Source organism: Neophocaena asiaeorientalis, unplaced genomic scaffold, assembly GCF_003031525.2.
Source record: "Neophocaena asiaeorientalis asiaeorientalis breed wild unplaced genomic scaffold, Neophocaena_asiaeorientalis_V1.1 scaffold4, whole genome shotgun sequence".
In the NCBI taxonomy this organism is placed as follows: domain Eukaryota; kingdom Metazoa; phylum Chordata; class Mammalia; order Artiodactyla; family Phocoenidae; genus Neophocaena; species Neophocaena asiaeorientalis.
This window is the reverse complement of record NW_020173682.1, coordinates 2,530,142-2,546,647: the sequence shown is the minus strand read 5'-3', so window position 1 is coordinate 2,546,647 and position 16,506 is coordinate 2,530,142. Positions and strand designations below refer to the sequence as shown.

Below are 16,506 nucleotides of genomic sequence, written 5' to 3'. Positions count from 1 at the left end.
AATAGAGATGTAGAGGTAGAGAACGGACATGTGGACACGGTGGGGGGAAGGGGAGGGTGGGACAAATTGGGAGATTAGGTTTGACATAAATACACTACCATGTGTAAAATAGCTAGCTAGTGGGAACCTGCTATATAGCATGGGAGCTCAGCTTGGTGCTCTGTGACGACCTAGATGGGTGGGATGGGGGGTGGGTGGGAGAGAGGTCCAAGAGGGAGGGGATAGAGGTATACATATAGCTGATTCACTTCCTTGTACAGCAGAAACTAACACAACATTGTAAAGCAATTATACTCCAATAAGTAAATAAAGTTAGATCTATAAACAACATTTACCAGAGCATTAGCAAACTGTTCTGAACATTGTTTTATGCTACTAAAAGTAGCAAAATATTTTATTGTGTTTTCAATGAAGAATCCAAATAAAAACATGAGTTTTAATGCTCCTATATTTACAAACCACACTTCAAGATTCAATGTAATTTACTCAGAAATTTAGAGCACATTGATATGCTGTTTTGGAAATGGTTCATTATTTGATACATTTTTTTAAAAAACATGAAAATAGTTGCATACCTGTCTTCTATAGTTGTTAGGTAAGCCTTCTCATTCACACAGGTTTGGTTTGCTTCTGTAAATGTTGAAAGTGTGTGTCCAATCAAATAGCAGTAGAAGCCATGTCTTTTCCAGCCCTGTTGATGTTATGAAGCAGATTATCATGCATATCTATTATATAATATTATTTTAATAATTCCTCTATGATGAAACATAAATTGATAAACAATAGACGTGTGTAAAGAACACAAATAAGAATAATTTGACATGCAATGAAAACAATTTATGTGAATAAGGAAAACAGGAGTGCATTGTTCCTCAAATGGCAATTATGATACAAAATGGGGTGAGGGAAGTCATTCTCTCCACTTCTGATGCAACTTCCAACAAAAATGATTTGTGACACGTTTACCCAAGAAACTGAACAAAATGGCTAAGATCTCAGTTTTAGAATAGGTAACCACAGGAAATAATTTGCAGAGTAACAAGCCTAGTCACCTATTGAAGCCAGTAGTAGATGGTGAGTATAAAGCTGTACCATCTGGTCACAGGATAGCACTTATCAAACTTTTGGCAACATGATTTGATGTGCTTCCTCTCCCACACTTCAAACACACAGAAATAAAAGCATGCTAAATAAAAACATAACAATAAACAGAAAATCCATACTAGAGTTTGGGAGAAAGAAGGGGAAATCTCCAGGTATCAAAAATAAATACTAGAAAACTAAAGAGCTGGAATGGAAAATGCACAAGCTGAGACTGTAGTTGCCTGGTTATGTATCAGACCAAGATTAAGGTCCTAGAGTCTAGGGGCTGGGGTATTAATGTCCATACAGATTAGGATATTTGGCCATCAGCCCACCTGAGGCAGGGAGATAGAACTGAAGTCCTTGTGTAAAGATGATACCCACTAAGGGTAGCCCCTCTTTGAAAGGAGAGTGAGAAAACTCCACCCACAGAAGGAGGAAATGACAGAGATTCTTGTCACCTGCCTGGGGTTCTGGGTGAAGGAAGAAAAAAAAATTCTTCTGTTTGAAAATAAATACCAAGTCTGTGCCATAGATGGGTGCCAGTCCCAGCTTTACACTCTCCACATTGTATGAGAATCTACAGCCCAAAAAATAAAATGTAAAATGTAGTCTACAGAAGGAGGATCTTGCAGGCACTTTGAGAAGTAAAGTGTAAAACCACATGACAGAAATACTCCCACAATCCAGGTCATGTAAGACTATGACATTTGAGGGTCAGGGTGGGGATAGGATGGGGACGAATTCACAATCAAAAATTATAAACCATGTGAGAAAAATGCCTCATTTTAAGGGAGAGTCAACAGTTTAACATAATAAAACAATCTGGAAAAAAATATAAAAAGAAGCATGTTGAGATGATTTAAGTGACAAAAGAAGAAACAGGATCAATGATGAAAGATCAAAATACTATGAACAAAGAACGAGAGGATTCAAACACACACAAAAAAGAATTTCTAGAAAAGAAAAATATGAAGTTAAAAACTCAATGGCCAGATTAATATAGAAAATATGGTTTCAGAAAGATTAGCAAATTGACTGAATGTAGGAGAGATGAGAATATGAAAAGATGTTTCAAAAATCATATTGATAGAAAATATAAATGATAGAATGAGAAGGTTGAAAGTCAACCTGAGAGAAGTTTCAGGAGCACTGAATAAAATTAATGACTGGTAATCTTCAAGAATGGAAGGATACAAATCCTCAAAATGAAGAGGCACACTCAATACCAGATGCAACCAATAAAATAAATCCAAAACTGAACACACTGTACTTACAGACAGAGAAAATGAGATCTTAAAATCAATCAGAGAGAAAATACAGAGTATCCACTTTTTAAAAAAAGATTTAGTCTAGTAGGAATTCCAACGGCAAAAATAAAGGCCAGGAGAAAATGAAATAATATGTAAAGTGCTGTCAGAAAACAGCTATCAATCTAGAATTCTAAAATGACCTACATAAGTTACTATGCAGGGTGAAGATGAATTCAAGAGATTTCCAAACAAAGACAGAGAGTTTTCCACTCCCAAATCCCAGGCAAAGAACTTCTAAAAGATTTACTTTGGCAAGAAAGGAAAGACAAGAGGAGCAAGTGGGCTAAAAGTCTACACTGAGCAAAGAAGTCAATAAATGTTAGTAAATCCAGGTCTAACTGCCTGGACAAATAGCAAAGATACCTAATTGGTGGTGGGAAGTTAAAGAATGGAATAGTAATAAGATCTGTAGTTTAGTCAATAATATTGTATCCATGCCAACTACCTGTAGTGATCATGTACTCTGGTTAGAGAAAATGCTGTCATTGGCTGAAGTGGAGTGGAGGATACAGGGGAATTCTCGGTACTCTTTTTTTCAACTTCTTGTGAGTCTAACATTACTTCAAAATTTGAAAAACTTTGAATGTTTGAGTGGAATAATTAACATTCATTTTGTTCACGAGGCAGAGAGAGATATTGGTTAACTTCAAGTCAGGAATGCATGTTAAAAATATAAGGGGGGGCTTCCCTGGTGGTGCAGTGGTTGAGAGTCCGCCTGCTGATGCAGGGGACATGGGTTCGTGCCCCGGGCCGGGAGGATCCCACGTGCCGCAGAGCGGCTGGGCCCGTGAGCCATGGCTGCTGAGCCGGCGCGTCCGGAGCCTGTGCTCCGCAACGGGAGAGGCCACAGCAGTGAGAGGCCCGCGTACCGCAAAAAAAAAAAAAAAAAAAAAAAAGCAAGCAGCTGGAGAAAGAGGTTCCAGGGAAATACCATGCAAAAGATAGTTTCTGTGGCAATATTAATATTATTTAAAATTGACTTTACGATAAAAAAGCATTACTATGAATGAAGAAAATAATTACATAGTTGAAGGACTGATTCACCAAGAAGATATAATACAGATCAAAGTACATAAATCAAAACTTGATACAATTACAAGGAGAATATTTTGTCAAGCAGACGAAATATTAGAAATATAGAATATCTGGATAATATAATTGCTAAGTTTTATCTGGTCACCATATATAGACCCCTGAACCCCCAGATCAAAGATCATTCTGTTCAAGCACAGATGGAATATTTATAAAAACTGACTATGAACTAGATAATGAAGAAAATCTCAACAAATAACAACAAAAACTTTATATGAGCACAATGCAGTGAAATTTAAATCAACAGTAGCTCCCAATTATTTAGGAACTAAAACACAAACAAATCCCCATCACTACCAGCAAATTCTACCACTATGAAAACACACACACACACATTTCTAAATAATTCATGGGTCAAAAAAATCTTAATGGAAATAAAAAATATTTACAATTTAATCATATGAAAACACCACATAACAAAACTTGGTGGCTGGTCCATCGTCTCAATTCCACCTTTTATTTCTGTAAGCATTTTAATACACATTCACTTTAATGTCATCTCCATTAATTCCACCATCTAAGCTCCTGGTGGTATGTTTTATAATTTTGGATTTCACACTCATCTGTGGGATTCCCAATCAGTCTGGGAAGGAGGACTTCTGCATAAAGAGGATTTACATTTGCCTCTGTCAGACATCCAGGAATATTAGCAACTTGAGACCACTTCATGTTAATTTCTTAGATCAAGGTTTCCCATACAGGTAGCAATGAATTGAAGACTGAATCCCAGATCTTTATGACAGAAGGCCTGTAGTTTTGAATTCTCAGAAATACGCCTACACCACCAAGTACCCAGGCCCAGACAAAAAAACTATTATCTTCCTTTGTTGACAAGTGGCTTTGTTTTCTAGACTTTCCAGTGATTTGAGGAAATCAGTGCCTAGAGCATGTGTTTTTAAACCGGCTAAATTAATATCTCTGAGTTCTTGTATCTTGTCCTGTTTAGTTAGAAACATAATGTTTATCTCTTAAGATCACTGAAAGCATAATAACCGCATTCAACAAACAGCTGGCCAATATTTTCTTCTTCTTCTTATTTAACCTAATGATTAAATTGGATTTTATCATTATAGACATGACAGTTCACAGAAAAAATATACACAAAATTTTGATTGTGTAGAAGTAATAAAATGTGAGGATTGGTTTATTACTTATAGAAAATTCCAATAATAGACAATCTCCTGTACCTGCATATGATCAGGTAAAGAATATGTAAGTGTACTGGTAGTGAAACCAGCAGTGAAAGTGTACTTGGCAGGAAACTTGGGTTCTAGCCTTACCTCTGTGTGACTCATACAAAGTTATCACTTCTCTGGGCTGAAATTTCCAGAACACAAAAATTAAAAGGGGGTTTTCAAGCATCACTAAGATCCTTTCGATCTCTCACTGTATGATTTTCTGTGTTTGCTCTATTTTTCTTTATGGTTTAATTGGTCAGTACTCAAGTATGTTTCATGAATGCCGGTGTTTGTTATGATTTGATCACAACTTGACACTCTTGGACAGAAAATCAGTTTCTACTTTATTTTTATCCAAGAGAAGTGAGAAAGGAAAAAAAGAGGAAGATGGGCAACTCAGCGATCAAACAGGAAAATGACAACCATACGCCCTGTATTTTGCTTTTAGAAACAGCTCCACAGAAATCACTTACTTTAACCTCAAAGGAAGATAAGACCTGCGGGGAGGTATTACTAACTGTGGTGCAGGTGAGAATAAGCACGATAGGACTGCATGGTTTGACTTGGTTTAACTGAGTTACTACCCGGTACTACCAACTAGAGTCTAGACCTCCTGCCTCCCAGATCCTCAGGGATCTACTGAGAAGACTCCCCACCAGAAACAGGCTCACCAGAAATATTATAAATGGAAAAAATGACTAAGGATTGTTTGCTATCTGCAAATTAAGGTTATCCACTGGAAATGTCCTTGATGACCCATAGCGTCATAGACTACCACTACCTGTAAGGTGAAGCAGTTGGCCCCTATTAGTAAGTACCTTCACAGACAAAAATAAAGCTATCACATCATATCTGCTGATCTGAAACCACTGCATGCTTTCTGTACTTACTCTCTGGCAGCCTGTTTCCACTTCCACTATTCCTGGAGTTTGGGCTTGTGATTTCATCTTACAGATGTAGCCAAGAGACTGTTCACAGGCCCGATCCGCCCAGTACCCATCCTGCAGAAAGCAAAGGAAAAAAAAAAACAAAAACTCAATGATCATCAGTTGTTTGGTGCTATTTCCTCATAACTGCACCTCTGAAAAGGGAAATAAAGATTCGAGGTTATTAAGAGAAAAAGGCATCCATGAAAAGGAAAGGTAAATGGACATTTTACCAGGAAACTGCAAATTTGACTTTAGCTACAAAGATATAAAGAGATTGTAGCCCCAGTATGTTTTTTATATCTTTGCTGTCAAGCCACTCTGGAGGGGGATCTAGAGAGAAACGAAAAATGCTCATAAGCCCTTAAGAGATGGTCCCAACAGAAGGTTTACCTCCTCTTCCATCCCTATGGGCAGTTGTTTTCAAGTTAACTGAGTACGTTTAAAGCCACCCAGAAAGAAGGCCCACCCTGAAAACACACCTGAAACCAGTTTTCTGCCCTCCATTCTTCCCATTTCTATTGATGAGGGTCCCCCCGGAGCTAAGGTACCATATTTCACTCTACTTCAAATTCCACCCTTTCTGCCTTCCTTAGAGATTTCACGTTAAAAGACTTCTCTTCTCCTTCCCTTAACTGCTAAACACCTTGAAAAATGTTTTCCGTACCCACTACAACCTGGCACTCAACTCTTCAGCCGGTGTAATATTTGCAAATTGCAGATTAGGTCTGGCTACTCCCAGGCTAATGCACGTTTTCTCGTGGCCAGTATTTTCCCTACACACCCCTCTACCTCTCACTCCACGCTTTCAGCCATACTGTCTTTTGAGTTCCCTACAAGTAGGATGCTCTCTGGTTTCCCCTTCCCAGGACACACTTCTGCCTATTCTTTCAATAATTAACACATACTCTTTTCTTAAGCTTTCAATTTATCACCATGGTAACAACCACAATGATAAAAACAGTAGCTAATACTTTCTGAGCAGGAAGTTTGGGCCAGGCACTGCGCACGTTATATACCTTAACCCATTTAATCCTTACACCCACCATATGAGCTGGGTATGATTATTATTATTATTTTACAAATGACGAAATAAGCCATGCATCAAAACCAAGCCTCTTAACCACCAGCTTCATTCTCTATTAACAAAAGATCACTTGATGATATACTTCAGTCGCTAGAGTGATATTTAAGACATGGAAGCCATTTTTTCATATTTGGCACCTCTTTGTAACCTAAAAAAAAATCTGTAGCTCTCCAAGCACAGACTCTAGGCTGTTGGACCCAGAGTAGATCTAGCTAGGTCTCCATCCACTCAGAGCAACCAGCTAAAAGTAGGACCAAAGCTCTGAATTGATTAATCAAGCCATATAAAAACCCGTGGAGAAAAGGGAACCCTCCTACACCATCGGTGGGAACGTACATTGGTGCAGCCACTATGGAGGTTCCTCCAAAAAACAAAAATAAAACTACCATATGACCCAGCAATCCCACTCCTAGGCATATACCCAGAGAAAATTATAATTTGATATATGCACCCCAATGTTCATTGCAGCACTATTTACAATGGCCAGGACATGGAACCAACCTAAATGTCCATCGACAGAGGAATGGATAAAAAAGATGTGGCACATATATACAACAGCATATTAGCTATGAAAAAGAACAAAATAATGCCAATTGCAGCAACATGGATGGACCTAGAGATTGTCATACTGAGTGAAGTAAGTCAGACACAGAAAGACAAATATATATATCAAATATATATCACTTATACGTGGAATCTAACAAACGTGTACAAATAAACTTATTCACAAAACAGAAGCAGAGTCACAGATGCAGAAAACATATGGTTATTGGGGGAAAAGGGGGAAGAGATAAATTGGGAGATTGGGATTGACATATACACAGTACTATATATAAAATAGATAACTAATAAGGACCTGCTGTATAGCACAGGAAACTCTACTCAATACTCTGCAATGACCTATATGGGAATAGAAGCTAAAAAAGAGCGGATATGTGTGTATGCATAACTGATTCACTTTGCTGTACAGTAGACACTAACACAACACTGAAAATCAACTATACTGCAATAAAAATTTTCAAAAAACAAACTTAGAACCAAGCATAGGAATGATATGAGCGTTCGTTATTAGTTAATTTCATCTTTGAAATGAAAGTTTCTGTCTGTTGCTTTTCTAGTCCTCTTGAGAACTTGGGTGTGCCAGACAATTGAGAGAGACTCAAAAAACTAAATCTGAATTCTCGTTCAACCTTGATCTATGTCAATTCAGTAGAATAGAAACAATGGAAACAATCGTACGTAATAAGTGGGACAGCAGGAAAATTTCCCTGTGGCTTTTGCTAGATATCAGTAACTAAAGTTGCCTTACTTTGCCTTTCATCACTGCACAGTCTTCCTGCCTATTGTTTTCATGACTTGGTTCTCCACGAAGCCATTTGGTAAATGTTACAGGGGCTCCATCACTCCATTCAAAGTACATTTGAATCTTGATGTCATTTAAGCCAATCCATAACTCATCACTTGGCTCTAAACAGGAAGAAAAACACAGAAGTCATTAACCCAAAGTTTTCTTTCTAAACATCAGAAGGTTATCAGGAAAAGAAGACCCGTTCTTTATCAACAACTCCCTTGATATTATCACTAGCAAGAAAGACCATCCTCTTGAGCTTTAAACGGATCTACCTCTGTAGACTGAGATGTCAACTACATTTTATGTTGTCGATTTTTTTTTTTTTTTTTTGGTGGTACGCAGGCCTCTCACTGTTGTGGCCTCTCCTGTTGTGGAGCACAGACTCCGGACGCGCAGGCTCAGCGGCCATGGCGCATGGGCCCAGCCGCTCCGCGGCATGTGGGATCTTCCCAGACCGGGGCACGAACCCGTGTCCGCTGCATCGGCAGGCGGACTCCCAACCACTGCGCCACCAGGGAAGCCCCTATGTTGTCAATTTTAGTTTAAAATGTGTAACGTATTCTTCACATTGTGGATATGACTGTATTCTTTTGTTGTGCTACTGCAAATTCTATCTCCTGGGAGTTGTTAAACAGAAACTGAAGTGGGTCTATCATGATCCTCTATCTTGTGAAGCTGCTTTTTTGTTATAAATAATTTACCATATACCAACCACACTCACGGTGCTGGAAATATGGCAGCTTCTTTATACATAAATCTATTTGACTACTATTAAATCTTATTGAGTGTTTTAAAATAATAAAAATTAAAAACCACTCCTATTTTACTGACGATGTTATCAAGAACATTCTAGGTGTCTCTGTTAAAGTTTAATCACTGTAATAGGAGTGAAAATGATCCATACAGTGAGAAGATATATAAACTGAAGGCTTGGGCTGTCTTCTGGCATTTAGCACTTATTTATTAGTCTATGTATATGAATGAATCTGCCACCATTTTCACTATGAAACACCAGAAAAACCCAAATAACAAACAAAAGTTAAAATAAAAACAACCAGGTATAGATATAAAAGAGGATCATTCTGTTTTGAAAATTCTATGAAGAGCATTATTGATTTTATCAGTAGTTTTAATTCTAAGAATTCTAAATATCGTTAAGTAAAAACGGGACCAAATAGAAGGCCTGAGGCCTCGTGACTAAAATCATACACATTTTTCCATATTTTAAAAATTGAAGGAATACACAATTCAATATCTATTTAAGTTTCATGTGTTCTTTAAACAGTTAAATAAAATTACTTGCCAAAAGTTTGTAAAGATGATGTTGCAGTAGAAAATGAGAAATATGCCGCATTGTGTAGGAATTTCCCTAAATGGTTTAGTCTCTTCCTCTTGAAATTGTCACTCAAGTTTGCTTTTGGAGAAGTCCCTGACTGGCCTGGTGCCAGTCCCAGCAGATGTTTCCAGCACCATGAAACATGACTGGCATTGCCAGGATGATCCCTTTTCCTTTCACTTAATCTGGCAGATCATGTACTTTGGGCAGAAAATATAGGCTCCAAAACGACCTCATGTACCCCTCAAGGTTTTTAGGTTCAAGACCAATGAAAACCTAAACTCCCAAGTCCCACGATTATAATAAAGTATCAGGAGTTTCTGATAAACATTTTTCTCACTAAACTGTTCTCCCCCCGTAGCTTCTGTACGCACAAGCTTGATCCTACAAAAATATATAAGATGTGAGCATAAAGTTGTTAGACGGACTTATCAATCTGTTAGGGAAGCTGTCTTTGTTGATGGAGTCATAACTTATATGTGTAGGTCCCAACTTATCCACTGTATTTCCATGATTAACATGAAAGATATCAACTCAACTAGCTACAAAAAGGTTTTCTAGGCTTCTGACTTAGAAACAAGCATTCTAATTTTATAACTTTCCTTTACCTTTATCAATATGATTTGTATTGTTTTAAATAAATAAATCTTTATCAATAATAAAAAAGAGAAGGTTTCCATAGTGAAAGTTTACTAATTCTCCAGCTGAGTCTAAAAGCAACCTTCGTCATCCAAACTCCTAAAATAACTCTAGCAATAAATATATAAGGTTCTCCTATTACTAGACCCATATGATATAAAGTAGAGCAAAATTTGCACGTTAGCCCTACAGCCTCTTAACTAATGTGTTTTCCGCCGATTCACTCGCAAACCTTATTCCCTACTCTAAGTATCATGCCATCTCTGTCACGATATTATTCAGATACACTGGTTTTGATTACACTAGTATCGTGTAGTCCAGATGCTCCAGGACAGGTAAATGTAGAATAATCAAGAAATTATTTATGGGCTGTAGCAGAATATCATCATCACCCTGCCGAACTCAGTGAGGCGAGCAAAGGAGAAAGGACTCCGTTCAGCACTGGCGCTGACAGCAGCAGTGCTGGGGATGTTCTACATCTTTTTCTGAGACTACTTTATTCTTCTCATCTATTCGTTCATTGTTTTTCTCTTCTCCCCTACCCCTGCTCCTATCCATTTTCAGGCAGTAAGTGTCAGGAAGCAGTCCCCACCATCGCCACCATCCATTTCCTCTTGTTTTGCTCTCTGGAAACGAAAAGGTCCAGCTATTCTGCTGTAGCATAAGTGGAAGCAGAAAACGATAATCGTTGAATCAGCAAGTACGGCTGAGTGCCCGTCACCATTACTTCCTTCCTCAGCCTCCTTCTCTTCAGGATAAGCATATTCCCAACTCGCTTTACTCACTTTTTAAATGTTTTTGATAGGGCCAATCTTTTAAAACTTTACAATATTGAGTTACTACATTTTCTCTTCGTCTCTTAGAGTCCTAAAATGGAGACGCAAATTTCTTTAAAAGGTTTAGGCCACCATCTAACCACTCCAATCAAATAAATTCTTTCTTTCCCTGCTCATCATTCTAGCAGCCTTAGCTAGATTAATAAAGAAAATAAAATTCAGAGGATGAGATGGTTCATTTAGAGACCTTTCCTGTGAGCCAAAACACGGGCCTTAAAAGAGAAAATAAATCCGTACACCCAACTAATTCCAACTAGTGAAATATTGTTCAAAGATTTAAGGTAGACTGCTCTGAATCCAGATTATATATAGAAACACAGTATTTTTTTTTGAAACACAGTATTTTTAAAACTATGCATAGGTTGATTCCATATTAAAAAAACTCAAATGTTCTCTTAGTGGTAAAAATTCTTTAAATTACTATATAATTTTAATATTTTAGGCACGACTGATATTTGTTACTAAATTGTTCATTGAATTGTTTACTTGAATTTATTAGATTTAACATGTATGATTAAATTTTCCAAAGATGGGTGGTAAGTCAGGAAGATGAGAATCAAGTGTATTACAGATGAAGCTCTTACCATAGCCCAGCTGCGAGATAATGAAGTCAAATTCCTCGATGCTGTGTATACTTGCTAGGTCACCGCCTTCCTTCCTACATGCAATCAAGGCATCTCTTTGGATTTTCTTCTCTTCTCTGTAAATCTTGTAACAGTGACCTGCATACGGCCACCACTGACTTGGACAGTAGGTAGGCACATCACTTTCTAGAAAAAAAAAAAAAAAAGAGTTTGGAAAACATTTAAAAGGAGTTTTTTTTTTATTGTTTAAACATTTTTTTAATTTAACAATATTTTCTATCATTCTCTATAGGAAACAGTTCATAGTCATAGGCAAATATAGCTAATATTTATTTTTCCATTTTTTGGCACAGGTATTCACAAAAGATAGACGAGATTGTGTTTGCTTTTAGACTAAAGATGATACGGAAGTCATCTTTCATTTTAAAATAAAGCCAAATGAGAAATCTGTTCTTATTTTCAACTGTACCTACAACAAGGCCACAGTAAGATACAACAGATTGTCTCATTTCGCCTGCATTTTATCATCGGCAGACCTGTCCTAAGCATGTTCTATGAATACTGGAAGCACAAGAGTTTTGTCATATAACGTATTCATTCCTCAAAAGACTTCAAGTTACCTCTATTCTACGGACATTAGGAAGCCATCCATTCCTCAGAGGATGGGCACGACTCACAAGGCAGGCAGGAGAAAGACGTGCTGACACAGGGCCTAGAATGGGTGGGGGCGGGGGGGGGCACCAAGGAGCTTCTGAAACCATGGCAGTGTGAGCCGGCCACCTGTGCCTTTGAACTAACCCACTGCCGTGCACTTGCTCCCAAAAGATGACACATAACTGCAGAAATCACAGGGACTTCGATTCCAAAGTCTTTCAGGCAAAATCTGAATCTGCCACAAGCTGTGTGATGTTGGGTCTGTCACATCACATGAACCAAACTATCCATGTATGTAAAATATTGTAAATAATATGAATACTAGTACTAATATTAAACTACCCATCCTCACTGTGTTCTGCACTTGAGATAATACGACTATAAATTACAAATACGACAACAATGTTTAATCAAACCAGTAACGGTGACCAAGGTCCTAATTATTGCTACTAGTAGTCAGGGTCAAATTTCATGACCTTGATTCTACATTACAAACATGACAGTAATGAGCTAGGGAAAGTGACAGTAACGACGTTCGAAGGCAAGAGACTTGCTTCATCCATCCTCATATAGGCCCTGAGATGGCACAGGGCCTGGCACAGAATAAGTGTCATGAATTGTTGGTCAAGAAAAAGAACTGAAGCTAGATTTACTATACAACAGCTTATTATGCCCATTTTATGGATACTATTTCAAACAGCAATTGAGCAATATATCTTGCGTAAAGAGGGACTATATTGCCAAATGAATGTCAATTTCTATATTTAAGTTTGATACTAAATGTTCTCAAATGTGCTGCCTTAGTAAAGGTTCAGTACAGGGCACCTTTGTTATCCGTTTCATGTATCAGTTCCATAGTCTCTCAAAGTCTGGGAATGTCTGCATCACCTTTGTATAAGCTCGAGATTCTGTGTACAGTCATTCAAGTAAATAGGCAGTCCTGAGATCCAAACACTGTATTATTATAACAGAAAAGTGCATATTTTTAGAAAATCTATTCCTTCTATACAGTTCCAGTGGTGACCAAAAAAAAAGAAAAGTTAGTATCACTCTGGAGCCCTCTTGTGGGATATTTTAATTTTGCTGCTCAAGAAGTTGAAAATGATGCCAGCACATGCTGAGGGCTTCAAAAACTAAACAGATGCACTTTAAAAATATTTCAAAACATGGAAACAACCAATGTAGAGGCGTCCCCTGGGGCAGCCACAAAAAATGGCTTATTCCTGTACAGCAACACTGTCTGACTGAAATATAACATAATCCACAAATGGGAGCCACGTATGGAATTATACATTTGCCAGTTGCCATGTTAAATACAAGTCTCAAGAGAGACAGGTAACCTTCATTATAATAATACATCATATTTAACCCAATATATCCAAAATATTATCATATCAAGATGTAATCAATTAAAAAATAATGAGATCGTTCACTTTTGTTTTTCATGCTATGTCTTGTGAGTCCAGCGTGTATTTTACACTCACAGCAAATCTCTGTTGGAACCAGCCGCATTTCATGTGCTCAGGGGTCACGTTGTTAGTGGCTACTGAACTGGACAGTGCAGCTCTAGCAACCTAGGGATCATGGATGAACAGGGTGGCATTGCAAAGACAAACAGGGGACGAGGTGGAACCCTTGCCCAAGAAAGTCACCAATAATGTACGCTTCATAATCCTAACTCTGATATGCTTTTCCAAGCTCTGGTTTATTTGAGTTTATAGATAAGGTTGAATGATTAATCCAGGAAGTATAGAGAAATTCAAAAACCAATGGGAAGTGAAAGTTAGCAAGTGAAGCAAGTAAGGCATGTAACCGAGCAGGACCCTAGGGGGCCTTCCTGGGACAGATCCCCTCCCCCATATCCTCTGCTGTAGCTCCTCTCTGAAGTACCCAGATAATAGTATCTGATGGACATTTCCTGAGTTGTTTTACAGATGCTAAAACCACCACCAAATGGAAGAAATTAACTACTTGATGATCAGGAGCGTGTTGGCACCTAAGGATTGATAACATCAACCCCTGGGACACTGCCATGTTCCCTCACCATCAACCAATCACAGAATTTTGCACAAGCTGATCACATACCCTGCAACCCACCTCCCTCGCCTGGACTTTACAAATGTTTTCCTGAAACCCATAGGGGAGTTCAGTGTTTTGAGTACTAGCTGCCCTGGACTCCTTGCTTGGCACCTGCAATAAACCCTTCAATTTCCTTCACCACAACCCGGTGTCAGTAGATCTGGCTTTACTGCACGCAGACCAGCAGACCCAAGTTTGGTTCCAGTAACAGGCATAGCAGAGAAATAAGAATAATGGACTGAGTGCTTGACGATATGAACAAACATTCACAGGAAGAACAAGTGTTAGTATTTCCACTTCATAGATAGGAAACTAAAACCGGGGGGTTAAGGAACAAGGCCAAGTTACAGAATTCTACCTCCTCACCTCAGACATGATAAAACCACCATTCTCCTCACCCCCTAAGTGGTAATTCCAAACCTTCTAAAGGAGAATTATATGAGCTCTTCCAAGAGGGAAGGATTATATCAATACCACTTGTCGTATGGGAGGAATAGAGGAGATGAAATACAAAAATGACTGAGGTCTCCCTGAGGCGTGCCCACAGCCATAAGGGTGACCCTGTAAAGTATAATCAAACCCAATAATGGGACCCTCATCTATATCCATTGGAGAACTCCGCCATATTTGTATCCATTAAAATGGCAAACACACCCACTCTTTGACCTGGCAATTCCGCTTTTAGGAATAATCACACACATCAAATGACAGATGTATAAAGTTACTCACTGCGGGATTGTTTGTAATAATAAAAACTTGGAAGTAAACTAAAGTTCCATTAACAGGGGACTGGTTAAAAAAAAAATATGGTCTCTCCCTGCAATGGCTAACGTACAGCCATAAAAATGAACACAGAAGCTACCTATGTACTGTATGGAATGATGCCCCAAATTGCTATTAAGTGAAAAAAGTAGAGCAAAATGTATCATATGCTGTCATTTGTATAAAACAGACAAAAAGAATTACAAACACATTTATTCATATATTCATAGAATAACTAGGTAAGGCTATACACCCAGACACGGTTATTCAGAGAGGAACTGCAAATCTGAAGTAAGAACTGGAAGAAATTATTATTATTTATCATGTTGTACCATAGACTTTCTAGCCATGTCAATCATATTTTAAAATAAATGAAATTGCTTTTAAAAGTCAAGGAGCAAAAGAAGTGAAGAATGCCACGCTGTCAGATTTCCCAAGAAGAATATATATATATACACACACATAAATGACCATGAAGTATTAAGTGTCTCTCCAAAAACAGGTGATGGTGAAAAAAATGTATCAATAGTTAGTTTGCTTTTTGTCAATTTGAAGGAAAAAATGCATTCTGGGCTTAGTAGCTTAATTCTTCTATAAAATTATAATAGAGAGCATAATTGCATTTTTTCCCGCTGGTCTAGCCTATATATAAAATTCAGTGACTACTTCTGGGATGTTTTATTCCATTTTGGTGAAGACTTCAGTGTATATGTTAAACTAAGTAACACTGGCGCCCAGATACGCCATTAAATAGTGAGGACATAATAAAAACATTCCTTTCAGATACTGATTTCCTAGCTTGGATTCCAGTTTTGTCACATGTGCGAGTTTTTTTGTATCCTCTGAATATCTTTTTCCTCATCTAAAATGTGTGAATAATAATACCTACCTCACAGGGCAGCTGTGAAGATAAAATTTTTATTAATGCTGTGTCAAAGGCTTTGCTCATGCCCAAACACTCCAGCACACTCAGGAAAGGTTAGCAACCGCCAAAAAGACATTCTGTAGGAATATCATTAAGTTGATACCATAAACGATCAACAAAACCTGTCAGTGCCTACAGTTAGGACTAGACTGTAATCTGATCTTTAAATTATAATATTTTATACACTTCAGATCAGATAGATCACTTACCTGAGGGGATAACAAAAGAATTCAAAGTTGTGTTGCCCTTTTTACAAATATAGCCTAGCTTCTGAACACATTGCAGATTTTCCCATTTAGCACTTTTCCCGGGATTTAGTGACACACAGCTTTTTCCTGGTTCCGCTGATGGACTTCCTTTGGGGAAAAGAAAAAATAAAAGTGGGACTATTATAGGAATTACAAGTAAATAGACCCCCCAGAGCCTCGTGCGTTTATCCTTGGCATTTAATGGATCCCCACCCTTTCTGTTACACATTCACAAATAAATATTTAGTGCCTGCAGAGCAAAAGACATGTTGGGTGTCTATTTGTTTTCTCATTGTTGGATCATTCCAATACCTGAAATGTTGATTATATAAGTCTACTTCTTTGAAATAAATTTTTCCCCACAATATCAAACAATAAAGCTAAACCTTAAACCCTGAACAATCTTCACACTG

At 37.9% G+C, this 16,506-nt stretch overlaps 1 protein-coding gene across 2 annotated transcripts in view; it reads right to left on the bottom strand.

The window, feature by feature from the left end:
- The window catches only part of MRC1 (mannose receptor C-type 1), a 96,295-nt gene that overhangs the window by 46,520 nt on the left and 33,269 nt on the right, over nucleotides 1–16,506 (bottom strand). For both annotated transcript variants that reach the window (XM_024750139.1, XM_024750138.1), the window contains 5 exons: nucleotides 16,055–16,201; nucleotides 11,426–11,611; nucleotides 7,989–8,146; nucleotides 5,557–5,667; nucleotides 576–691 (listed from right to left, as the gene is read on the bottom strand). In XM_024750139.1, coding sequence (XP_024605907.1) covers nucleotides 576–691; nucleotides 5,557–5,667; nucleotides 7,989–8,146; nucleotides 11,426–11,611; nucleotides 16,055–16,201 — 718 coding nt within the window. The remainder of the gene's footprint in view (nucleotides 1–575; nucleotides 692–5,556; nucleotides 5,668–7,988; nucleotides 8,147–11,425; nucleotides 11,612–16,054; nucleotides 16,202–16,506) is intronic.